This window comes from Macrobrachium rosenbergii, chromosome 4 (genome assembly GCF_040412425.1).
Source record: "Macrobrachium rosenbergii isolate ZJJX-2024 chromosome 4, ASM4041242v1, whole genome shotgun sequence".
Lineage (NCBI taxonomy): Eukaryota > Metazoa > Arthropoda > Malacostraca > Decapoda > Palaemonidae > Macrobrachium > Macrobrachium rosenbergii.
Window position 1 is genome coordinate 18,300,074 of NC_089744.1, and position 27,427 is coordinate 18,327,500.

At 35.6% G+C, this 27,427-nt stretch overlaps 1 protein-coding gene across 2 annotated transcripts in view; it reads right to left on the bottom strand.

Moving 5' to 3' along the window:
* Nep1 (Neprilysin 1) overlaps positions 1 to 27,427 on the bottom strand; it is a 400,973-nt gene that overhangs the window by 10,690 nt on the left and 362,856 nt on the right. For both annotated transcript variants that reach the window (XM_067090423.1, XM_067090434.1), the window contains exons 3-13: positions 21,212 to 21,373; positions 20,439 to 20,522; positions 18,439 to 18,644; positions 16,582 to 16,667; positions 15,417 to 15,513; positions 14,520 to 14,731; positions 13,268 to 13,484; positions 12,579 to 12,761; positions 8,501 to 8,663; positions 6,942 to 7,128; positions 2,363 to 2,492 (exon numbers count right to left, since the gene is read on the bottom strand). In XM_067090423.1, coding sequence (XP_066946524.1) covers positions 2,363 to 2,492; positions 6,942 to 7,128; positions 8,501 to 8,663; positions 12,579 to 12,761; positions 13,268 to 13,484; positions 14,520 to 14,731; positions 15,417 to 15,513; positions 16,582 to 16,667; positions 18,439 to 18,644; positions 20,439 to 20,522; positions 21,212 to 21,373 — 1,727 coding nt within the window. The remainder of the gene's footprint in view (positions 1 to 2,362; positions 2,493 to 6,941; positions 7,129 to 8,500; positions 8,664 to 12,578; positions 12,762 to 13,267; positions 13,485 to 14,519; positions 14,732 to 15,416; positions 15,514 to 16,581; positions 16,668 to 18,438; positions 18,645 to 20,438; positions 20,523 to 21,211; positions 21,374 to 27,427) is intronic.

Genomic DNA, 27,427 nt, shown 5'->3' on the forward strand with positions numbered 1-27,427 from the left:
AAATATCTCATCCAAGCTGATCACAGGCCTAACTGTTCTCTCTCTTCATTTTCCCTTGCGTTTATGTATTCTTCCTTTTCATACCCTTTGGTATTGTCTTCTGTTCTATCCCTAAGCTTCTTTGTGTATAGGTTTTGTACATCAGTGTCTTGGCATGTGTGTGACATCTTGATCTTGAACAGTATTTTAGCAGGAAGACTCAGGTTGCCTTTCTCATGCAAACTCATGTTTGGTTTAACAAAAATAAAGGTGTATTATTTCATTGCGATAACAGACCATCCTGTTTTTATTTCTCTGTATGCATTCATGCACACAGTCTGTGACCAGAATGTTGGGGAAATGAGCCCATTAATATTTCAGTCACGTGTATTTATCAGAAACACTATGGTTAGCTCTCATTAGCAAGCATTTGTTTAAAAATTTTGCTGAAAAATAATTGTGTAACATATTCCATAGGAAGGGCAACTGTCACTCTCCTGCCATGTTATGCTTCAAAACTATAAGAATCCTCACAAAAATAACTCTCAAACTTGGACCTTCTCATGGCTTAAAAATCATGTAATGGGAAGATATGTGCAAAACCTAAATGGGCCCGTAATAATTGTGCACAAAATGAAATTCTCAAAATATCTTCATATCAAAATCCTTACATTTTCAACATAAAACTTACAAAAACTATACATAATACATATACTCCAAGATCATGTTAAGTGGTAAACCCAACCAATATTAGATAGAGAGAGAGAGAGACAGACAGGCACACAGCCAGTTAGTGAGAGGCTTTTTGATATCTCCTTCACTGCTTTGCAAGAAGTTAACATAAACAATGTACAAGCACAGTTCTATATCCCACTACACTAAACTACCCTACACATTCTCGTGAAGAACCATGTTACGGATTTGAGCGATGCAACCGTCATTTCTACAGGTCCTCTAAAAAATAGGATATGCTAAAAGTCAAAATATTGCTGATAATACAATCCTCAAGAAGACAAGTCAGAATGCTTTAACTTTACCTGTGAGCAGGCAGTGATAAAATTAGTTGAAATAATGATCTAAAATGCTTAAAAGAAACCAATTTATGAAGCACCATTAATACTATATGAAATACAAACCCCTGCTTTACAAATTACCTAACATACAAGAGAGAGCCATGAATTTTTAAAAGAAAAAGGCTGTGTTGATTTACAGATCGTGTGCTAAGTCCGTTTTCCTACTTAGTAGAAATTAGAAGGGTTTGTATGAACTTGTAAATCCTAGGCATCTACGATTAACACTGTATAGTTGATTATGGACACCACAAGGCTTAAATAACGGAGAATTCCAGATTTCTTATAATGTATGATTATAATGGCATTGAAAAAATTTTGTCAACAAATAGACTAAAGTTACCAGTAGTAAAGACCATAGTTGTAAAAAATGTTGATTGATGTCTTTAAAGACTTCCGTTTATTAAGCAGAGCAAAAACAGTAATCCCTCTCATTGTACAGAATTACTGCAGTATAAGTAGTAATAAAAATGGCCTTTCATCAATCTTGCCTTAAATTTTTACCTAACGAAGAAATTATAAAGATAAATCCGTCATAGAAATTTCACGAATATTACCGAAAAGATTTGGATCCCATTAATGTTAGCAAAAACTAAAGGAAGTTTAAATAAAAACAAAAATAAAATTAGTGATAAGAAGTACTGTCAATAATGGGAATCACTAGCTCAAATGTGAGCAGTGCACAACGAATCATGGGGAACAACATTGCCGTACACGAACCTCACAGATTAATAAAGACGATGTAATCATTTGTACAGTTTGTAGCTACTTCTTTTTTCACTAGAGGATGGAGAGAGTAATTGCAATTTGGAAAACAATCAAATTTCAATATATTACAAAAATATTCAGGTGCCTGATGAAATGTAGCTCTGGCTTCCCTTTAAACACAAATCTGCCTGATAAAACTTCAAGGATACAAGAAATGCCACCTTTCAAGTTCCCTTTCAGCAACACTAAGTCATATTCTGGGAAATGATACACTACTACAAAAAATTACTACTGGTACCTTGTTCAAGTGAACTGTACTCAAGTGTTGAAGTATTATAACGATAGAGAGCTATTTTACACTGTTTGTCCAATAAAAAAATGTGTACTTGCATCATTTTCAGAAATGATACACTACTACAAAAAATTACTACTGGTACCTTGTTCCAGTGAACTGTACACATCAAGTGTTGAAGTATTATACAGATAGAGAGCTATTTTACACTGTTTGTCCAATAAAAAAATGTATTTACATCATTTTCATTAGAAGTTTGGAAGAAAGGTTATAAATAATCTGTCACTACAATGGGTTACCAATATTCACTTACTCTGTAAGCCTGTTTAATGCCGCCATTATCGGCAATATTTTCACCTTGCGTCATTCTCCCATTGATGTACTGGTTAACCTGGTCGACTTTGTAGCCCGAGTACTGGTCAATGATGCACTGTGCACGTGTTCTGAAATGAAAGAGCAAAAATAATACCTTATGACAAATAGAATTCACTACTAGAGACATTTAAATGAATAACATATAAAAGTGTTATGGGTTATTATATTCGTGCAATACTAACCCAGAAACCATTTTAATTTAAAAGCTGTAAAGTGTGTAAAATTTTGCCTATAAATACAGAAGTCTGAATTATGACCATTCTCTCTCTCTCTCTCTCTCTCTCTCTCTCTCTCTCTCTCTCTCTCTCTCTCTCTCTCTCTCTCTCTCTCTCTCTATAAATAAACAATATTATATTCTTTGATAGTTTACCTGACTATAAACAAGAAAAGATAGACAAGAAAAATATACTTAAAAACATATTATATACAGTATATATATACTGTATGTATATATGTATATATATGTATATATATATATATATATATATATATATATATATATATATATATATATATATATAATATATAATTACCAATCAGGTAAACTATCAAAGAATATTAAATATTGTTTATATTTTTATCCATTTATTTTAGACACCTGTTTCTTTGCACAGTGGCAATGTATCTAGTATTGGATCAAGATTGGTAAAGGTATATTTTTTACTGGTTGCACGCATTCAAGCTGAATTGTAAATGTACCAATGTTGATACAAAGTGTGAACTCTTATCGGTATACTGTCACATTTCCCGATATATTTTCTGGGGAGAAACAGGTGGGGAGGTACCAGGTTCTTGTCGTGCATTATGTTGATCGGTTAACTGATTTAACATTTAATTATGTAGTGGCACAACAATAAAATTCATCGTCAACGAAAAATATATATCTTTGTGAGGGGTAGACAGATGCCCTTGTTTGGTGGAATTTCCTCCAAAAGGCGTAAATCATCCTCTAGGTTTTTGCAGGCTCACAACCCCCACAATCTGGAGTCATTACAAAAGGCACTCCTTTGAATATTTACTAGTGCCAAGGACGTTCTTTATACTGTTACACATGTAGACAAATGAAGCTATGGCTGAGAACAAAGCAGTGGTTACTAATGATTCAGCCTTCAAAAGCTCCATCTTAGCTTACAGAGGGGGTAAGGTCGTATTCCCATTGGAATTTTTCAAGCCATGAGCAGGGTTTGAACTCATAACTACCACACTGCTAAGTTTAGCGGAAACCACTAGGTTGGTGTTTGAGGGCATCCATATAATGCTAGAAAACCGCATCCTGGTTACGATGAATATGAAAAATTTAAGCTGGGTCAAGGTGCTGCATTTAACATGGCAGTTGTTGAAGGCTTGACATACGCCTTCTTAAGAACTGAATTTATATATTGTTGGTTGCCTAAGCAATGTCTGCGAGGTGAAGTGCTGTCACTCGTCACCAAGGTGCAGATCTGGTTAATGTGGTGACAGTACTGCCACCATGGAATCCAATAAGTACCATTAATTCCAATTCAGCTAAGGATATAGGGACTTGACTGTTTTCTTAAAAAAAAAAATAAAGGCCAAGGTGCTTTATCCATCAACACTGAATAAGGATTTCCTAGCGCCACATGACTAAACAAATGTAGACCAACCTGCAATGCTTAGGATATTCTGCTTTCACCCGAAACTTACAACTGATTATTGAAGACTGGATGTAAATAATTTTTTTTTCAAAGATTATCTTATTTCCCGGAGTCCATAACGTAATTTTTTCCTTGAAATAAGTCGGAAATTTGCCCTGTTTTTATACTTGGGGTTGTTTGTCTTGCTCAATTGGACTGTAGAAGCTTACTGTCGGTAATTTGCAACATAATTAACTAAATATAGAGTTCAGACTGGATGCTATATGGTTTTTCCATATCCTGCAGTGAAGCCAACAATTTTAGTTCACATCTGAATTCTCAATACATAATAAAGACCGCCATCACAGTAATTTCATATATTATAGAAAATTAAATAAATTGATTACAAGAAATGCAAGATTTTATTCGTTTGTATCAGAAATATTTTTGCCTATACAATGAGTCCCCGATTAGCATTTTTCAAAAGAATTTAAACTCGTTGTAAAATTCCCACTATAAATATATATAATTCAAGTTTAGTAACTTAAATAAAACATGAAATAATATATACCATTACGGATACCATAAGAAAATTTAAGTTCGGGAAAAACCTATACTGTAATGCTATCTTTGCATAAATCAGAATATGTGTGAGGAACCACCACACAAGCTTTTTGCAACGCAAACGGGATATAGCATCACTGACAAAATCCTGCAGTAAACATTTTCAGATTTATTGTTTTACCCGAGGTGCCACTTTTTATTTTCATGTAAGTTTAGATACCCGAGTTCAGCAAGAGAAATTGTGGTATGGTGAAAATGATTGCAGAGAATCAGAATTGCCACATCTTTTCTTCCCATTTTTTTCCTCTAAATGTAAAAAAACATACACGAAAGGGAAATTCCCTCAGGGATTATAAAGATTTCTAGCAGCAACTCATGACACTGGAAGATGTATAACGCGCCCAGACTTATGATGAAGTATGGATCTGTTTGTGAAGAAGGGTTCCTCTGGAAACAACGATGGATCCAATAAAAACTGGAGTTGTGGTTGTTTTCCGAAAGAATCGAAATAAAGTTTATACTTCCTGCATAAACTAACAGTAAATCGAGAGTTCATATTACTTATGCGTTGCTGCTGGGAAAAACTGTACAGTTTTTAAAGCAGTAAAAAAAAAAAAAACTGCAAATTACTTTTGATATGGAAACAGATGTTTTCAAAATATTCTAAGGAACCAGGTTTCCTATAATCCCGTTTCTTATAATCAGAATGCTGTCAATATGCGAATCAATTGTGATAAAAATTTCGATAAATTAATCCTAAGCAATGAAGGAATTTCTTTGAATAAAACTTTTTGCCATGAGAATGGTCTGCTTTCGTGTTAGTCACTCATTTACCACTTAATTCAGAATTTTAATTCATTACAAAATTCTCACAGGAAATGTATTTTTCCAGTTTAGGAAAACAGAGCAAAGGACAAAAATACGAAATGTCATTACTGATAATGTTGGGAAAGATGACCTCACGTAGACATGTTTCATTATAAATAATTGGTGTTGCAGCAGAAATTACAGTAGTTTGTAATGGAATTTTTTTTTTCAATTTACTTTGTTACTACATTTTCTGTGGAGGAGAGGTCACGTAACAGTCATTTGAAGCTCATTTCTTTCATTATGGGGTGTTGACATTTTCAGTTTACTGATAAAATCACATACAGAGGGGAAATGTACATTTTTTGCCTTTAGAATCTATTGAAAATTTTCTATATAAAAAAATGATTGTGATGGGATTCTTTAGGCATCTTTACTTTCTGAATTGCGCTGCAAATTTAAGTTTCCACTTTCTTCCAAACAGCATCGCATTAAGTGAGAGTAACTCACCGCTTACTGTTAGTTTAAGCGGTCGATTAAAGTTACTCTGACTCTAATTCTGTTTGGCTGTATCACGGTTGATATTATGGTAACCACTTTATACAAACAACACTGGATTCATTTAAAAAAAAAAGCGTTACTATTAAAATAAAACAATGAATTAGTTTCTGTTATAAGCATAAATGAAGCAATTATTACATTTTCAACATTTAAATATTAAGATACCGTTGGTGATTACCACCATTAAAACATTGCCACGAGATATTTTTAATGATTTGACAATGCTGCTAAACTTCGTCTGCTGTTCATATATATCACCTCCAAAAAAATGCAGAATAAAACCCCTTTTAACAATGGATAAAGCCAAGCCATACATTATATGATTATTTAAATTTACAGTTTACAAGAGATTTTGTGATACTGCTAAGAGTCGTCTGTTATTCATGCACATCGCTCGAATATAAAGCACACACACACACACACACACACACACACACATATACACACATACATATATATATATATATATATATATATATATATATATATATATATATATATATATATATATATATATATATACATATATATATATATACATATATATACATATATATATATATATATATATATACATATATATATATATATATATATATATATATATATATATATATATATATATATATATATATATATATATATATATATATATATACATATATATATATATATACATATACATATATATATATATATATATACATATATATATATATACATATATATATATACATATATATATATATACATATATATATATATACATATATATATATATATATATATATTATATACTCATATATATATATATATATATATATATATATATATATATATATATATATATATATATATATATATATATATATATATATATATATATATTTATATTCGAACTGACACATATACATACTGTATTGTGTAAGTAGTATTTTTTCAGATCAATACAAAAGCAATCCTAGGGACAGTGGCTGAGATCGGCCCTACCTGAATGCCTGAATGGTCCGATTATTCCACCACTGCTTGAGATTGCCATCTTTATCGAACTGTCTGCCTTTGTCGTCGAATCCGTGAGTCATCTCGTGTCCTATGACAACTCCTATGCCTCCATAATTTAAGGATTTGGGAAGATGCTGCGAGTAGAAGAGGGGTTGAAGGATGCCCGCGGGGAAGACTGAAAATCAACAGTATTTATTACCTTTCAAGAAGGAGGTGACTTTTAATCTAAATGCATAAACGGACACAGGCATTTACAATAAACAGTAACACCAACAACAAACTGTGGCTATATCACTGGCTTATAAGGAATCATGATGTGACAGTGAAATTAGAAATATATAATACTTAAATGTGTTAAAGGAATGAATGCGTTTTACTCATGTGGCTGTTTTACTTATCTGGATCCTCATTTTCCATTCTCATCAAAATAAACTTTGTCTTTGTATCTTTGTGGGTTAATTTTCAATCTAGTTTACTGTTTGCAACAGAAAGACTGAATAAGACTAAACTGATAAGAATAAACTGTAATCCATTATTTTCTACGAGGACATAATAATGGTAACAAGTAGAAATAATAATAATAATAAGTATACCTTAGTTTAACCAGACCACTGAGCTGATTAACAGCTCTCCTAGGGCTGGCCCGAAGGATTAGACTTATTTTACGTGGCTAAGAACCAACTGGTTACCCAGCAACGGGTCCTAGAGCTTATTGTGGAATCCGAACCATATTATACCGAGAAACGAATTTCTATCACCAGAAATAAATTCCTCTAATTCTTCATTGGCTGGCCGGAGAATCGAACGAAGTAACAAGTAGATTAATGTATGATAATTATTAGAAATAAATTTTCATTGTTATCATAACAAATATTATTTCTGAGTAATTGTGACTTACAGAGGTTTAGCATAATGGCCAAGTGACTGAATAGTCGTAATTAGCATTGTAAGGGACAATCAAAAATATAAACTCTCCATATAAAAACTGCTTTCACTTTACCAACTATTTAATCCTTTCCAAGGTGGCAATCATACCTTGCCTGTCGGTAAATTTCTTTACATTTCTCTAGGATACTGAAAGAGACTCTACTGTAAGAGTTCCAGCAATCTTCTCTATCCAAAAACTATCGCATTCTCCTAAAACAACGTACACGGTCTTGCAGTATGCTTGCCTTCCATCAGCATCATTCAAGAACTCATGCATTTCTCAGTGGACGAAAGGTGCTGGTTCACTACCAAGAGGAATTGCCCAGCACAATATCAAATTAATTCTAAATTACAATTAATTATAAAATTAGTTATATAGATTATACATTAATTTACATTATAAATTATATAGGTTTGTTACTTAACGAGTAATCAAGATTTTAACACTATGGCTTAATTACATAATGAAGTTTTTTCCACACTCTGAAATACTTGGCTCATATGCAGTAAATGATTAGCAAGTGGGCAATATTTTTATTACAGTTGCATATAAGATACCATTATTGTAGTCTATACTCTACAAAGAAGGGATAAATCCTACCTGAAAGGCGTTGTCTCACCTATATCATTGAAATTGGGATTGTAGAAGGCGTTAAGAACAGCCGGAGCAGTCGACCACTTGGCCTTGTTGACGTCTTCGCGCAGACGCCCCAGGTTCTTGTTGGCATCATAACGCAACCAATTGAAGACGTTCTGCAGGTGCTGGTTGGGCTCGATGGTTAGCTGAAATATGCACACATTCATTATGGTTACAATGATGGACTGTCAATTCACTTTTCTATACAATTTACTGATCCATCAGTACATATAAGGACAGACAGGCAAGAGTGCAGTGCAGTGCCCTCTGCAAACAACCCTAACCTATCCTATGTAGGGGCTACACCATAGAAGACTATTACCAATGTTGGTGTTTCGCTCCCATTCAGTTATCAGGACTCACAAATTCATTCAGCCATGAGAATGTATTCAGTATGTATTCATTAACCGTTTGTCATTTAAGTCTTTAGGAAGCGATGGCATTTAATGAAATTTTATTGTATTTGTGTTCGATGATACCTATCAAAATAATAATGAACATTTATTTGTGGCAAGAAATCAAGCACAAATAAAAGTTAACTGAAAAAACAATGAATGAAATTCTAATCAATAAAAGACGCAAACAAACCCGTTGGTGTACACAAAAGGGATAACCATGAATGAAATTAAATTATGGAGTTCCACTGACCCTATTGTTACGTTATGTGTGACAGTTTGATTGAAATGACCTTTTATTTGAAAAATTCTTCATGTTAAGGTTAGGCACACCACCCACACGTCAGTGAACACGTTCTATTGCTTTTCCACCGAGCTTTAGATTTTGGGAAACAGGCTCTGTTAAACGCCATCTGAAGTCTGTCAATACTTATAAAGGAGCGGAATCTATAACAAGACACTTGTTTCAAAACACTAATAAAACAGACAACTTGTTGGTGAGAGGTTTGGAGGGAGTTTTAGATTGAGGTGTTTTTTAATTGCTTAGAAAATGTAGAAGATATGCTGCTACGAAGAAGTTGCTCAGGATTCTTGTCTGACTTAATTATTGCTATGAAATATTTTAAGAGTCACAAAACTTCAAGTCTCTTCCTAGGGAGATAACAAAAGTCAAAATATGGACGTACACCAAATTCTGATGGGTCAGGTTCACTTCCATTCATCTTGCTTTAATAAATATAATTACTTATCAACCACACCAGCCCAGGTTTTGGCAGAATTTAGTCTTTCAAACGGAAATATCATGGAGCATACAGGCAACTGATGTTGAGAAAGCTAAGTATTCAGTGACTGGTGCGGACGTTGGGGTAGACCACAGAATGATTAATAAAGTATCCATGGCTGAATATAAAAAGACGAAAATACCTGTCAAAAGAAGGGATGTGTCAACAATAACACTAGAAGAAGATGAACAGACAACACTTGGGGGAGGTCGTGAATATGAATTATTGAGGAGATAAATTGATTTTATACCAGAAACTGCAGAAGGCCTGAATTGGCTCTTGAATGAATTCTAGGTTTTTTGAATATGGAAAGCACCAAGTTATGATGGAATCACTGCCGTGATTTTAGCTGAAAATGAAATGACACCTCATTCATTAACTAAACTGTTTTAAAGAATACGGAATCATGCAATAAAGGCTGATGGCTAGGAAATGGAAGCCATGGCAAAGGTACCAACGAAAGGTGACTTGAGTAATTGTGGTAAATACAAAAGCACTGAACTTACGTCACCACCGCCCAACCCAACTTCAACCCAGCAACCAATAATAATAAAAGTAATAATGAAATTTACACTTCAGTTCAAAAAAGTAACCGAATGAGCAGCTAGGGCAATTCATCACCATTATCATAGGCCTCCAGCTCCGTGTGACACTTGGGGCACCTAAGAAATTCCGCCGCCAAGTCTTTCCTGAGCTTTACCTTCCAGCCATCTCCACTTATCTCCAGCCTTCCATCTTATAGTTCTCATCTAAGTAGATCTGGGTTTCGCAACTCGTCTGGTCACCCCCACAACCCCACGTCTTATTACACACGTCACATGTCAGTATCTTTTCTGGTGCCCACAGAAGCCTAGTTGACACTATCACGATACTTTCCAAGGGGTTGTGCGGAGGACACGTCCGCGTCATCTTCATCTGCCTTTCCTCATCATCTCATCTCCATATGGAAATTTCTTAATTTCTAAATCTATCCTTCAATCTGATTCCTAACATTCATCCTAGAGCTTTACTCTTAAACCGAGAAATCCTTTCATGCCATGATTTATTTGAAAGATACATCTTCATTCTTCCTTCATCTCTTTGTGGATACTCTGCCCTCGTTACTGCTGCTTTCCTTTGATTTAACTTTAGTCCCATCTCTCTCTATATGAGATGCATTCTGCTGAGCAAGCTTTGTTATTTTTTTGCGCAGATTAAAAGATCTGCTTATTTTAAGCTTGTCAAGTTTTTCTTCATTCTAATCCTTTCTCTTCCATCTCCGTAAGGGAAAACAGCAAAAGTGACATAACATTTCCTTACAGTACTCCAGTATGTATTGCAAATGTACCTGACAAGACCCCATCAACGTTAAATTTGTCTTTACTTCGTTCATGGATAATTGCGGTTAACCCCAAAGTGACGTGAGACCTTCCATAACATTGATATGTGGACGCCATCAAAAGCCTTCTGGTAATTACCAAAAACCACCAGAATGATATTTTTAAATCCCCTACACTGCTGAGCAATGTTTCTTAATGCCAACATTTGACCAGTGCAATTCCTGCCTTCTATAAAACCATGTTCATTTCTAAGAATTTTATTAATTTCTTGCTCCAGCCTATTGAGAATAAGGCAGGACAATTGGAAAGTAAACAATTAACAAAGTTGACAATTGAATAAACACAGTAGTAAACCCCCGTATTCGCGTTCTCATGATTTGCACTCACGCATTCGCGGGTTTTTCTGTGGATCATATCTAGCCATTATTCACGGAAAATTCGCCCATTCGCGGTATTTTTCACTGAGAAATATTCACTAATTACTGTATTTTCATATAATTTTCATGAACAAATGCACTTTTTGTGGTAAAACTATTAAAATACTCAGGTATAAACATTTTACAGGGTTTTTCTTGTGTTTAAACTATCAAAATGGGCAGTTCTAAGTGTTTTTAGAGGGGTTTTAAGTATTCGCGGATTTTAGCTATTCGCGGATGTGTGTGTGTGTGGTATGCATCCCCCACGAATATGGGGGGTTCACTGTACAATGCCCTTGAGTATGCGTCGGTTTAGACCAGGAAACTCACCCAAGAAGTGTGAATTCCATGAGGCCGCCAAGGGTTAAGGGCAACGATTATTTAGTCACATGTAATGAAAGACCACCAAACATAGCTTCAAAGACGACCCAGGAAGGAAAGATACTCCACTCAAATGAGCGACACATTTTCTAAAGGGGTCGCCCAAAAGCAAATGATTGCTCTATCGCAAATTGTGAGGTTATCTCCAGACCTCATAAATGTTCACATGTAGACCAGACTTATTGCCACTGCCAATAAAATAAGCACAGTCATTGCCTATAAAAATACCGACTCGTGTAATAACACGGATGTCGACCTTTACTCATTCCAATTTAGGTTTCAGAGGAAGAATGGTTTATTGGCATTATTCTTGATTAGAGGTTAACCAGAATATTTGCAACTATGAGCAAATATTCTCTTCTTAAAGGGAATACAGTGTAAAATGACATTAAGCATTGCTGCCAAGAATATTGGTATACTTTTTTATTTATTCTAAAATGGAATAAGACTAAAACTATCCGCAGCGTGATTGATGGAATCTAAGTGTTTGCAAGCAAAAAAAAAAAGAAAACAAAAATGAGGATAATGCGATTATAAAGCACTGACGATTACGTCCGCTGAGAACGTACTTGAAGATAGGCCGAGGATTATTCACTGTTTTATGCAACACAGAACTTGGATCGAGTCATTTAATTACCACATTATTCACAATTTTGTACATTGGAACGCAACAATACGTTTATACATATTCGATACCCATGTTAGCAAAAGTAAACAGCATAAAAATATATAAAAACTACCTCTAGAATCTGATAAGAAAGAACTTACATTTTCATACTCAACAGCGAGCTCGTCTGGGCGCGTGAGCATCTCTGGGTAACCGATCTTCTCATTCATGGCGTTGGCTTTCTCGCGCGCAACTGCTCTGGTCTCATCGTCCATCCAGTCATTCTCTTCCAGTAGGTCAGAGAAGGCAGATCGTAGCGTGTGGATCATCTCCAGGGCGGTTTCCTTATGGAAAACAAATAAAATGGTAAGAGATGAAAGGTAATTCTAAAGATGGTTCCTTTAACAAAAGTTGAAATATGTGAGAAATGTGAGCAAGGATCCTAAAAATGTGGTGTAACACTTTTGCTGCCAAATGTACGGGAACAAATGATCTCATTTTAGTAATAGCAGGCACATCCATTCATGAGCAACTGTTGAGTATTACAGTACATTAATCCAAGATTTACCCTTTGCACTGCAAGCTTCCCAAGAGGATAAAATATGCATTACTGACTGTTAAGGAATACATAACATCCCAAAGCAATCTTTTAGTGTCGATTTAACCTAAACTTAACTTATGCTCATCAACCGCTACAAAAGATTCGTCTTTTGGCACTAAATGACTACACAAAATAATTCTGTATATCTTCACCACTCCCATTTTTACCTCAATCACTTTGTGCATTGACCAAGTCTTCAGTTCTTCTCTTACCCGTAGAACTTTGAGCCAGCTTCTAATCCCTACCTACCTTGCTCTCAGGATTGAAATTCTCCTTGATAAAGAGCGCCCCGACTGCCATACCAAGTCGTTTGTTAGTCCAGTCAATGCAGACGTTCCAGCGGTTACGGTCAGACTGAATGCCCAAGAGAACTTTCCTGAACTCGTGCCTCGAGGCCCTGTAGGCGTGGCTAAGATGTGGCGTGATGTCTAGTACAAGCCGCCACATGATGTAGTTCCAAAGGACTCTGGAAAGTTTCAAAACAGTTTTCAGGAGGGCAAGCAACGTCAGAGAATTTTTATATGCTCCCTCGCATTCTAGCAATTGTCAAACCCAAGAGACTTTCTGGTATTGGAAATTCTGCAAAATGTTACAAGAGTACAGAGACACATGGAGAATAGGCGTTAATTAGCAGAGTCAAAGAAATTTGACAGTGAAACTAGTGATTGGCCGTTGCTGAAAATTCTGAACGATTGTTACTGGTGTTAGTATTAACACAAAAAATGTAGAAAGGTCTTTGCAAAAGTTCTTTGCAACTCATTTCTATTGTTTGTGAAATAAAATCCCATTTTAGTTGCTTAGCAGCTGTTATTTAAGCACTTTCATTATTTCTTACATAATTAATATAAACAATGCTTCATAATTACGGAGGAACAAAAATAAAGGCAGAACAAGTATGCAAATAAAAGAACTGAAAGGTCACAGAACTTATTCCTAGAACAATGCAGATTATAACAGAACAAAAATAAATTTTCTGAAATTTCCAGCAATAGTCATCTACAATTTTTGAATGCCTTTCTAAAGCGGTTAATTTACTGACAGGAGACAGAAGGCTGAAACTGCTGTGAGAGAAGCAAAATGTAAGATACAGCTCAATAACTTTCAATTAAAAGCTTTATGAAAGTCGATGAAAGTCCACAACATGTCAGATGCGCTTTAATTTTTTAATGAAACGTCAGTGACGATACCTGGAAGCCAAGTTATATCATGGAATGGCCGAGTTATTTCTTACAAGCTATCTACAATTACCTTTAAAAATTAGGTATACATTCCAGATTTGGTCTTATCTCTATCGCTCTCATACAGGAAATAATTTACTCGACACCATCATTTTTCATACATAATATCCACTGAGAATAAAGTTCTCTCTCTCTCTCTCTCTCTCTCTCTCTCTCTCTCTCTCTCTCTCTCTCTCTCTCTCTCTCTCTCTCTCTCTCTCACACACATACGCACACAAGCAGCCAGTATATATGTAGCTTAATTCGCTGCTATGCATTCTTACTTCTTGTCTGTTGTGACCATGATCTTGGCTAAACGCTTGAGATAGGGCATGGAATACACAACAATGGGTTCCTCCGGCGTTAGAGTCTCCTCCAGGAAGGCTGAGAGGTAGTCGGACCACTTGAACTCAGGGACTTCCTCCTCCAGAAGGGCCAGGGTCAATTTGACATAGTTTCTACCTGTGTCGTGGCGATCGGCTTCAGGCATGGTCGCCTAGGATAATAATAATAATAATAATAATAATAATAATAATAATAATAATAATAATAATAATAATAATAATAATAATAATAATAATAATGTACAGGTATATGAACTAGATGATATAATAGAACTTTTACATAGACAAGTTTCATTTCTGATTTAGCAGTCAAGTGGATGACAGAGAACGTGATTGTTGCCTTATTTTCTTAGAATCCCACCTTATTACGGTAAAGGACTGATGGCAATGATAACAATGGTAAATATTTCCTGTTAAAATAACATTAGTAACAGTAATAACTATCATAATAATGGTAAGGACAATATTTCTTTGTCTGATGTTCACCAGAATTAGCTGTCGTGATTCATATCTAAATGAGAAGGAGCAGGAGCGCCAGAATGCATGGTCAAATTCCAATCAACATTATTTCTTAATAATATCGTACAGAGGCACAGTCGTGCTTTCGGGGTTGCATTACCTTTCCTATCACGATGCTAAAAAATAATACTGTCTGCAATGTTACCACGTCTTCTGGGTATTCTATCCCTCCTTAAATTGATATTCTAGAAACGAAAACATGAGCAAATATCCAAATGACACCAATGACTCGTTGATAACTTTACTCAAACGGACCCATAACTTATTTTCATACTAAAAGCAAGAACAATTCTCAATTATCTCCATGCCAGTACTCACGTTGGCCAATCGAGTCTCCAGAGCTAAGACTTCTTTCAGCTGTTCCTCGGCATAAACTCGATTCGCTCCCCTGAGTTCAGCTACGTCCGTCATGAATCTGAGGGAAAGGAAGGGAGAGATGGAGGGGAAAAATCATGGGCAATAAATATGTCAATGTATAATTAGGAATTTTCCTCCGGCTTAGTTCAAGACGATAAGTAATCCCCAGTTGTCCCAACGTAAAAAGCCTTTATGTTTACTGTAATGTTATAAACAATCTCTTGCAATTTGTTCCTCGCAAACTTTTCTTGTTGTATTATATAAACAGAATCTTTCATAACGAATCTGAGGGCGAAAATATCATTCTTCCCTCTTCCATTATGAAAAGATTAAGAGTAAACCGAGTTTACAACGGACAGTGGCAAACTTTCGGTCTTCGAAGCGTTAACGCATTCGATTTATGCCTATCAACTTTTGACTGTTAGCACCAACGATAACCTAAGAAATTAATTTGGGACAATAACGATATGAAAAGCCCTGGCTATAGTTGCATAATGTATTTAATATGTGTTTATATACATTCAGACACAAACACACACACAATATATATATGTATGTATATATATATATATACACAGTATATACATATATATACACATATGCATACTTATATATACTTATTTGTGTGTGTGTGCACGCGTGAGCGTGTGCTGTGTGAAAAAGAGAGAAGAAGCATCATCAGGAGGTCACAGACAGAGAGAAAATAACAAGCTAGGTAAGGAAGTTGGAAAGAAAGACAATACAATAACAACAGCTAAAGAGACCACAAGAGACAGAAAAGTTAACCAAAAAAGGTTACTGAGAGAGAGAGAGAGAGAGAGAGAGAGAGAGAGTTAAAGTAATCATACAACAGAAAAGAGAAAAGGAATAGATACAGAAACAGATAGATATATAGATGCATAGATAGAGAGAGAGAGAGAGAAAATAATATTCGTGAAGGTAACCACACAGAGAAAAACAGAAGGGACAGAGAGAGAAGAGAGAGAGAGAGAGAGAGAGAGAGAGAGAGAGAGAGAGAGAGAGAGAGAATAACAATATGTAATAAGGTAATCATACAAAGAGCGAGAGAGAGAGAGAGAGAGAGAGAGAGAGAGAGAATGATCTAGGCTAGGGGCATCGTACTTACTTGAGGTAGGCGTCGAGAGCTCGCCGGGAGGAATTAGCCCTTAGGAAGTAGTCCCGGGAAGGCAGTCCCAGTACCATTTGGTCTAACTGGAGAGGACCACAAGAAGGGCAAAGACGGCATTATTACACTAAAACTAATGACAAAACAAGTAATATACGGATATAAACAAAAAATTTGAAATAAATTAAAATGTTTCACTACATTCTTTGTCATTCTCATTTGGTTCCTGATTAGTAATATTTAAAACTATACATTTTGAAGTGAACATGCAGTGTCTGAGTGGTTTAGCTTTCCTTATACAGTGAAACTCTAAGCATCCACATACATGAGTTATAACTGAATAAAGTCAGACAAACCCTTTCTCTAGCCATCTACAAAACAATCACCCCAAATTCAACCATACGGGCCGCGGTGACCTTTGGAAGTAATCATTTAGTTCTTTTAAAATTCACTGAAAAATTAGTACAAGCTGTTTGTTAAGAATTTTTAACACAATATATTAACGAATTAACCACGTATAGTATATTTTCATTTGTCCTTTTGCATAGTAATGATAATAATACCCAGCTGAAAATCCCCTGTTCATATTACGCTAGGACTCGATTCAAGTTACACTGACAAAAGATCAGAACGCATATTTTTCAATGGTTTCTGCAGGACAAGAATTTAAAATAATTTCATTATTAAATATGTAAGGGGAACCGCAATGACATTAGCTGGTGCTCTGAAATTTCTGTTTCCCTATCATGGTATACTGTGCTTCGAATTTCGAAGCCTTATTTCCAAGGCTGTATTATTCATGGTTAAAACCAGGAGAAGGTAGGAAATCATAAGAGCAATAAAATTAAAATATACCCAGTATTATTTTGTAGAGTGATTTCCCATGAAATCCTTATGCTCTATTAAAAGGCAGGTATAGTTTCTGTGATATACTATCTTTAAACGCTAACTAAATATGTAAAATTACAGGACCTGAATCCTTTCATCAGTCATCGCCACAAGTCAGCAAAAATGTCTCATATATCTTTGCAAAAAGCAAAGATTTTTCATCTCTATATTTCTAATTTTCTTCCACTGAAATAAACTTTTGTTAAGATTTCTCTTATGGAACAATAATCTGTTTTTGCTACTGCTATAAATTTTGGACTAATGAAATATTCGTCTCTCGTGAAGTATATGACTTCAACTCTTACAACATGTTCATACTGCCAGCGAACAAAATGATATTAATCAGTAATCGTTTTCATAATTCCACTACAGAAGAAGCTCAGCGTCCTTTGCAAGACAACTCACTATAACAACAATGAGAGTTTTTTTGGAACCTAATTCCAAAGGCAAAAAGACATAAACAAGGCATCACAATGATCTTTTAAGTATATGGAATTATACCAACAATGTTACACCATATAAAAATTTCCAAGATGATCACAGCAAAGTCTAATTTTGTTACCCAACGGGGTATGGATACTGAATAGTGATATCTTAAGACGCTCTGCCTAACATTAGACTTTGTGAGGAAATGCAACTGGTGACAACGTTCAAGTCGTCATTTTTTAATAGGAATAGGTGGTTACAAAATAACTGCATCATGCAGCTGCTATCCAGTATATTTATGTTCGTCCCAAGATCACGATGAAAAGAAATGTTTTAATCTTATAAAATCAAAGCAGGTTATTTAATTTATAAACACGCTTTATTAAATTTATTAGAAGACAAGCAGATATATAAATGCGAGTGTATGAGCGTGATAGTTAACTACATATGCTGACTGAAATTTAAATATAGATGAAGAGAGAGAGAGAGAGAGAGAGAGAGAGAGAGAGAGAGAGAGAGAGAGAGAGAGAGAGAGAGTCCCACCTGTATGACGTTGACGGATGAATTCGTATCGTCAGGCCCGACCCACTGATCTATAAGGATCCCCTGGTTCAGTTCCCCTCGCAGGCGCCCGATGAGGGTCTCGACGGAGAAGTCGGGAAGGGTCCAGTTCTTCTGCGTGACAGGCCATCCTCCCAGGCTCTCAAGGACTTGGTCCAGTGGCTCGTCCTTGGCCTCCTCAATCTGACCTGACAAAAGCGCCATGTTACCTTTCTCTCCACTTCATCAATACTGAGAAATTGAGTGCATACAGTGATCCAGTTTTTCGAAAAGTTAATCATATACACATGAAAATAATATACAGGCACTCACAAATACACGTACACCCTCATATATCTATCTATCTATTATCTATCTATCTAACGATATATATATATGTATGTATATATATATGTATATATATATATATATATATATATATATATATATATATATATATATGTATATATATATATATATATATATATATATATATATATATATATATATATATATATATATATATATATATATATATATATATATATATATATAGAGAGAGAGAGAGAGAGAGAGAGAGAGAGAGAGAGAGAGAGAGAGAGAGAGAGAGAGAGAGAGAGAGAGTTATCTTAGTACCAGAGTGAAAACAAAGGCCCTTTTCAGATTAATCCTATGACATGGCCACCCAACAAACAACAAATCACCTTGCAATGATAAATAAATATATTAATATATTGATTAAATCAGAGCTAAAAATCCCGGATGCTGACTCTGTGATGGTTGGAAACTTGACTGTTCCATATAATGAATTCGACTGCAACAAAACCTAAAACTTTCATCAGTGTATATAAAAAATTAATCACCCGGAGGGGTCACCCACTACATTATTTTCTCGCCCAAAATCTTGCAAATCTATCTATCCATTCTCCAGATATTTGGGCAAAACCATGACTTCCCATCTTCGTTATCTGAATTAACATAGAAAAGTTTTGAGAACTACTCGCACAGCTCATTGACAAATCCGAATTTTGATTTACTCTCAGAACAACTGCGTTGTGTGACGCAGCCCCTCCCGCCAAGTGCATTTGACATTCCACTGAGAGAAGTATGCACGGGAACAGCGAATGAGGATGAAGGTACGAGTGAGAAAGATGGGTGTGACATGACGAAGAAGAAAAACAGGAAATCAGGTCCAAGGTCACGGGGCCAATGAGAACCTCGTGGTGTTACTTGCTTGAAGTTCACTTGCCTATGAAGCCAACAACCAGCCAGCTCTCCCTAGCAAGAGGCGCAACTTTATACTCATTTACCTTGGATAAGATTGCTTAAATTCTCTCTCTCTCTCTCTCTCTCTCTCTCTCTCTTGCAAAAATTAATTTGAAACTTAATGATGGGGACTGCAAGAGCACATCCACTAAAAGAAGATACAAAGACGTCTTGATGGCCTACAGATCCTTTCCTTTCAAAAGGACAATATACACTTTGCCAAATTAATCTAAGCTTACGCACAGGAAGCTCTGATTGCAATAAAAAACAAACACGTGAGCATTAGACATGGACATCTGCCCTAATCACCTCTATGTTTATGTATGTATGATGTATGTGTATATATATATACTGTACTGTATGTATATGTATATGTGTATATATATATATATATATATATATATATATATATATATATATATATATATATATATATATATATATATATATATATATATATATATGTATGTATTATTGATTTAAAAATTACAGAAATATTGTGAGATTCTCTCCTTTTCTTGAGTTTCACCACTTGGTTTGCGTATGACTTTATTCTAAAAAAAACTGAAACATTTACAATAGCAGCAGTGGTAGTGCAACTGTTGTGAAATGATTTAACAAGAGAGCCTGTATACAAAGCCACAGCAACTGAAATCCTCCGTTCATTATAAATACCAATACTACTCCTAACACTACCACTGCGTGCAATGTCCTTCATTACAAAAATATCAACTTACTTGTATTCATACATGACGAATAGAAAATCTTAGCCTTCTTGGTTGCTTCCCCTTCATCCGGTGACACATCTTCTTCCAGAAGACCTGCATCGTAAGTCATGATAACGTAACTAGCAGCAGCAGCAGTTATAAGAATAATGTAACAGTAACAATAATAATAATACCACATAAGGCAATATTGCTAACGAATATAATGTCAACAAAATAACAACATTTTCGGCTACATATTACATAATACTTGTTGAGTTGTGACTGTATGGGTAAGATTATCGTGGCAAAGCTAAGGTTGTGGTAATGAGGGAACATGGTCATCATGAGATTGTCTGGCTGTAAGTAATGAATGGAGAACGATTAATTGATGAAAAAAGAGCATAATTCTCAAGTGTTAACAGGAAGGAGGAGAGGAAGACCCAAAAGAGGCTAGATAGACGGAAAAGCCTTAATATCCAGGAAAGATAGAGCTTTTGTGCAAGACTGAGGTGAATGCTACACTTGGTTAGGGTGCCTAGCGTGTTACTGAGAGTTTTCGGTGTAGGTGTTAGGAGCAGGCAATATTGAAGTAGTTTTCTGCACACGATGTTCATCAACGATTTAGCAACTAGCTCTAATGCAGTTAAAAAATTACGAACATACACCAAATGATTACGATATGGTATAAAGACACGTTATTTTACTGCAATGACCAATAAACTTAAACAGTCACAAGTACTATATAGTCATCACAAAAAATAACTATTAAAGACCATAAAAAAGGAAATAGAAGCGAATAATACCCCTGAGAATATTTTGTAGCTGATCGGCCATAACTTCGAAGGTGTTGATAGACGCTCGATCCTCTGGAATGACGTGTTTCTTGTTCCAGACGCCGCAGGCGAACTGGAAGAAATCGTTGCAGGGGTCGGCACTTTGGTCCATCGCTGCCAGCAACGAGGCCGCTGCAAAATAAATGACATCCTTTCAGTACTATGGAGAAGAAGAGAAGTGTAGAAAATCTGATTAGTGAGAAGTCATCTTCCAATACAAAATTTTTTCTGTGATCTTTGTCTAGAACATAGAGTTATAATTGTGTTATCATTGTGACCATGGATGCGTATATGTGTGTCGTACAGTCAGATTCAAAAGTCTGCCGACACTCACTCGTGTAGGTAATCCTAGTGTGTTCTCTATGCTGTGACAGTAGGGACTAATAGGTGGTGACGGTGGACCTTTGAATTTGACTAAACGATTTTATGTGTGCATATATATATATATATATATATATATATATATATATATATATATATATATATATATATATATATATATATATATATATATATATATAATATACTGGGCGTTTCGAAATTAGGGGCCCCCTCTACAGAGCAAATGGAAAGTTATGAAGTTTTCTGCTATAGCCTATCTCCAAGTACATTATTTTAAGTTTCTATTAAGCTATTTTTCATCTTACATTTCTTGTACTTTCAGACTGAGTGACGGAGTTTGATACAGCCATGGCTAACTACTCGAAGGAAATCCGATGGACTGACCGAATCCGGCCTATAACCTTTAGAGAGGCCAGGGACGCTGGCGCAGCCTTCATTCCACATTCCTGGATAGCTAAATACATTAAAAGAGATGAATCCTTTGTTAAAAGAAACTGGAACAAAAATCCATATGACTGTCATCGGGAAAAGAGTGAGAATCTTGGAAGGCCTGAAGTCCTTTCTCAGGAGTCAAAAGACATCATAGCTGAGGCAGTGGGTAGACTAAGATAGTCTTCACGTAAATTGGTGCTTGAACTAGAAACAAAAAGGGGAAAGAAGAGAAGTTATAGTGCTGTATATTGTGAGTTGAAAAAATCTGGTATCAAGCCATTTCATGTTATCAGCAAGCCCAACATCACTCAGCAACAGAGAGAAGACCGTGCATGGTTTTGTGGTTCATTTCTTAAAGACTGGGATGAAGCTGACTTTCTCCATGTTGCCGCATCAGATGAATTCTTCATTTACACAGTCAGGAAGCCAAACTATCAAAATGACATCATTTGGGATGCAAAGTTGGATGATATCAGCGATGATGTGCGCTATCGCCAAGGTGTGAAATTTCCTGAATGTTTGGGAATTTTTCTGTTTCACAGCCAAACAGTTGATGTGGATCAAAAAAAAAAAAAAAAAAAAAAGACAGTCATGGAACGGCAAATACTTCAGAGAAACTCTGCTTACTGGTGGAGTATTTCCTTTCCTCAAAAATCCTGAAAATTTGTTATCTATTGGAGAAGTCACATTTTTGCATGATAAGGAACCATGTTTCAAGGCTCTTCAGACACATGAGCTGCTTTGAAACAGTGGTATCGATTTCTTCTCGTCAAGTGAATTTCCCCTGACCTTAATGTGTGTGAAAACACTGGTAGTATCTTAAAGGATCGTGTTGAAGCGTGCACAGTGAACTATGATGGTATACCAAGCCTCGACGACCTGCGAAGAGAGGTGACCGAAGTGCTCAGGGAAATGGGGTTTGAGTCTCAGCCTTTTTGTGATTTGCTGAAATCATAACCCTCAAGAATGCAGGCTGTGGTACAGGCAGATGGAGGCCACACAAAATACTAAATACTCAAGAGAGAAACTTAAATAAATACCTGTTCTGAATTACTTTTGTTTTTGTCTGTATCAATTTTAGTTTATGCTGTACAGGGGGGCGCCTCTAATTTCGAAACACCTTGTATATTGTTCTGTTCATTCATCATATATTCCCACGTTTATACATATAAATACATACATACATATATCCATACACATGTATGCATGTCTGTATTCATATGAACAGTATGTATAAATTTATATGTATATATACTATATATATATATATATATATATATATATATATATATATATATATATATATATATATATATATAATATATATATATATATATATATATATATATATATATATATATATATATATATGTAAATTTTTATATATATGTATGTATGTATGTCTTCAATTTTTAAAACAAAAAGCAACGTCTTCTGATTAGGCACAGACTATTAGTGATAGCCATGAAACTTACCAAAAATGATTTGCTTACTGAACGGAGGAAAATCATTTGAACGAATTGTTTGTCTACGTTTACCTAAGTACCCCCTCTCTCTCTCTCTCTCTCTCTCTCTCTCTCTCTCTCTCTCTCTCTCTCTCTCTCTCTCTCTCTCATTCATTCATTCTCCCGCTCTTATCAAGCGATCCCGCTCTGGTCCATCCTATAGGCTCGTCGACTAGCCCATTCCTCGCATCGAAGGACTCCAAAAGAACAGATGAAGCGTGCATACTGTCTTATTATCCTGTGAAACGAGGCTACGCGGCCATATCCATAAGTCCCCATGCGCAAACACTGAATATCTTATCCGAGTAACTTTGATCGGATTGATATAACTTCTATTTCCAAGTGTTATTAGGGGTAAACGGCTTTAATTACACATCAAAGATTTTATAAATATATATATCGATCATTACAGTTCCTTCGTGGAACATGTTTCTCATGCTATAAGTGAAAGAATATTTAATAATAAAAAACTAAGGAAAGTAAGTGACAGAGAATACGTTTATTAACCAAAAATGATAATATGAAAGTGAAAATAAATATCAAAGGCGCTTGACTGGTGAAAACATAGAGAATTATACAGGATAATTCGTGACACAGAACGTATCATTAGTTAATGAAAGCAATAAATCGCGACTAAAGAGCTAGCGAAACGTCAGAAATCTCCATATCCACCAGGAAATATGTCTCTTGCAAAGCTTTTAAAAGGAAGAAACATGAGAAAGAAACCCTGTCTAAGTGATAGAGAATGATGGGTTCAAAGAAGTTGGTGTTGTTGGTATGGAGTTCCTAGAGTAAATGAGACTGGATTGAGTCTTGAGGAAATGTATTTGGAGAGGAGCTTGACTGATGGATATACATGGTCTCCATAGAAGACTCCTGATAAGTATACACAACGATGAGAAAATGTTGTTAGTACATAGATAGAAGAGAAAGTGATGGACATAATGGAGGTTATTATGGTCATTAATTACTTGATGCGAAAGTTAAAAGAGATGGTAGTTTTAGCTGGAAGGCAGGGATGAAAATGTAGCTATAAATATAGTTAAGGCGAGTGAGTTTGATAAGAATGAAATGCAAACAGCATATGGGTAAAATGGATGAAATAGACAAGGGCTAAAGACAAGGAGGTGGAAGGAGTAGATAAGGAGTATGTTAAATTCCATAATGGGGGTCAAGACGGTCATCAAGGAGTTTTGCGAGTATAGGAAGGTAGGAACAACAAATAAAACAATCAGTGGTGGATGAAATTAAAGTCTTGGTTAAAAAATAGGATATCTATTGTGCAGTTGCCGTAAAGAAGGTTATGTCATGTGTAGGTATACATAATGATAAACCAGGGTAGTCAAGAAAGAAGTGAAAGATGAAAGTGATGAAAACAGAATGAAGAAAATCAAGAACTTTGGGGATATTGTTTTTTTTTTTTTTTTTTTTTTTGTAAAGAGAAGTAAATATAGATAGAAATGTTAACGAAAAACAGGTCTCAGAGGAAGACTGTGAATAGAGAGCTGCTACCTGAAGCGAATGCAATCCTAGGTCAATGAAGTGTGTATTTTGAAGGATTGTTGGCCATGAAAGATAGGAGAGCAATGCTGAACGATACCAGAGAGTGCTTTTGACTGTGACTATCGAGTTAAAAAAGTTAAGTATACCTTAGTTTTACCAGACCACTGAGCTGATTAACAGCTCTCCTAGGGCTGGCCCGAAGGATTAGACTTATTTAACGTGGCTAAGAACCAATTGGTTACTTAGCAACGGGACCTACAGCTTGTTGTGGAATCCGAAGGACACAGAGGGTAGTTAAGAGGCTGACTACTGTAAAGCCACCAGGACTTGACGGGATTACAATAAAATTGTTGCAGTAGAGAGATGATAGAGTGGATATCAGCTGATCTGTGTTTGTGAGTAATCTGGATGAGTTTCCAGAGTATTGGGTAACCGCTGTATAAAGTTACAGGTGGTAAAAGAAACTGTAGGAAATGTATGAGCATAACCTGGGAAGGTGTAAGATAGGACTTTGATTTAAAAGAAACAAAGTAAAAAAAACAGAAGTTTTGACGGAGGAAGAACTGTGTGTAGGTGAAGTGTTTATTATATTATGAAACAGTTTCAAAGTAAAGGAGAAACAAAAGCTATCTTTGGCCAGCATGAGGCCCGAAAAAGCTAAAGAGAGTATTGGTACACAGGCAATGCAGAGGATGCTGATCAGGTAAGGTAAGAAATATCAGCTGTAACTGGAAGACTGTTATGGCGTAAAAGTGGCTCTGAAACAAGGGTACATAGTGGCTCTATATGTATACAAATGAGGTGATACTAGAAGTCAGAGAAAGGAAATTAGATTTAAGTCAAAGTTGTAGGATAAAAAAAAAAATATTTCAAACACTGCGCGTGGATTCGTATAGGTAATTTATGGAATAGGCAAAGCAAGGATGAAAATGAAGTGTGGGTGTTGAATACAAATGAACAAAAATGGGTGGAAGACGAAAAGATGAGTGGTTTGTGAATGTAAGTGGCATAAGAAGAATTGACAGGGTGAGAAATGTAGAGATACGAAGTGATTAGTATGAGTGACAGAATGGATCAGTGTTTTGAGATTGGTTGGTGAAAAGAATGTCTACTTTGGAAGTGTTAGGAGGGAGGTGAGAAAACCTAAAAACTGCTTGACAGATGGAGTGAGAGAGGCACTGAAAAGGAAAGGCCTTCACATCCAGTGTGCACGAGAGTACGTGCAAGATTAAAGAGATTGGTGAAGTGTGTCCACGGGAGTCTGAAACCGGTTAATGAGCATTCTGTGAAGGTGTACGAAGTGGATAGAAAGCTTACTACACTTGAAAAAAAAGTCAAAATACTCTTTTCCATTAAAATTGGTAATTACACAAAATTTAGTGTTAAATTTATACATAATTGTTCGTTCTAGGAAAATGTAAGACTATTCATATTATAATACAAAAAATATGCATAAAAACTGGTGATATTTAATTTGAAAGTCCTAATATCTAGTGTACAAGGAGCGGTACTGCAAGTTTATGCATTTACCTAGACCTGAGCAAAAGAAACCCAGTGAAAGAAATGGAAATGAGACACACTGGGTTTTGCCCTGAGGGATGCAACAAGTACACTTATGTAAGGATGGAGGATTATAAATCAGTTAACATGGAAGGAAGAATAGAATTTCAAAGACTAGCAGTGATATGGATGGAACAGTTCTCAAACAGCGCACTCTCAGGATTGCCCATCAAGTAAGACTGAGACGTGGAAGCAAGATGAGTTTTATGAAGATGCAATAAAGGAAGAGGGACTTTTATTGTAGGGTCAAAGAAACAGTAACCCAAATATGAGAGAGAGAGAGAGAGAGAGAGAGAGAGAGAGAGAGAGAGAGAGAGAGAGAGAGAGAGAGAGAGAGAGAGAGAGAAACCGCCTATTGGTGGAAAGAAAGTTCTAACACAGAGTAAAGGGTGGGCCACTGATTGCATGAACTCCCTTTGATTCAACTACAGTATATCGAAATGGGAGACGAAAGATGAGGCATCCGAAATATGAGAGCAATGTTTCAAACTGAAATTGAAGATATTAACACAAATCTTCAATAGGCGAAATGGAGCCACTCAAGAGAATTGAATAACGTGATCCCTTTAAGACTGAACGCCCAAACTGTCAACAGAAGTGAGAGATTCATTAAATTCTTAAATTAAAACTGAAGCACTGGATGGGAGACAAGCAATAGACCTAAGAAAACCGATTCGGAATTCGGAACAGAAAACTGGACGAAGAGGTAATTGCGAAAGAAATATACGTGGCTGAATCCTCGTCTAAATCAAGGCAACGAAAATGGCAAGTGAGAGAACAAAACCGCGAAGAATTTCGCTGCAAACTGGAAAAGAGACAGATGTTACACCATCCACGAAAATAT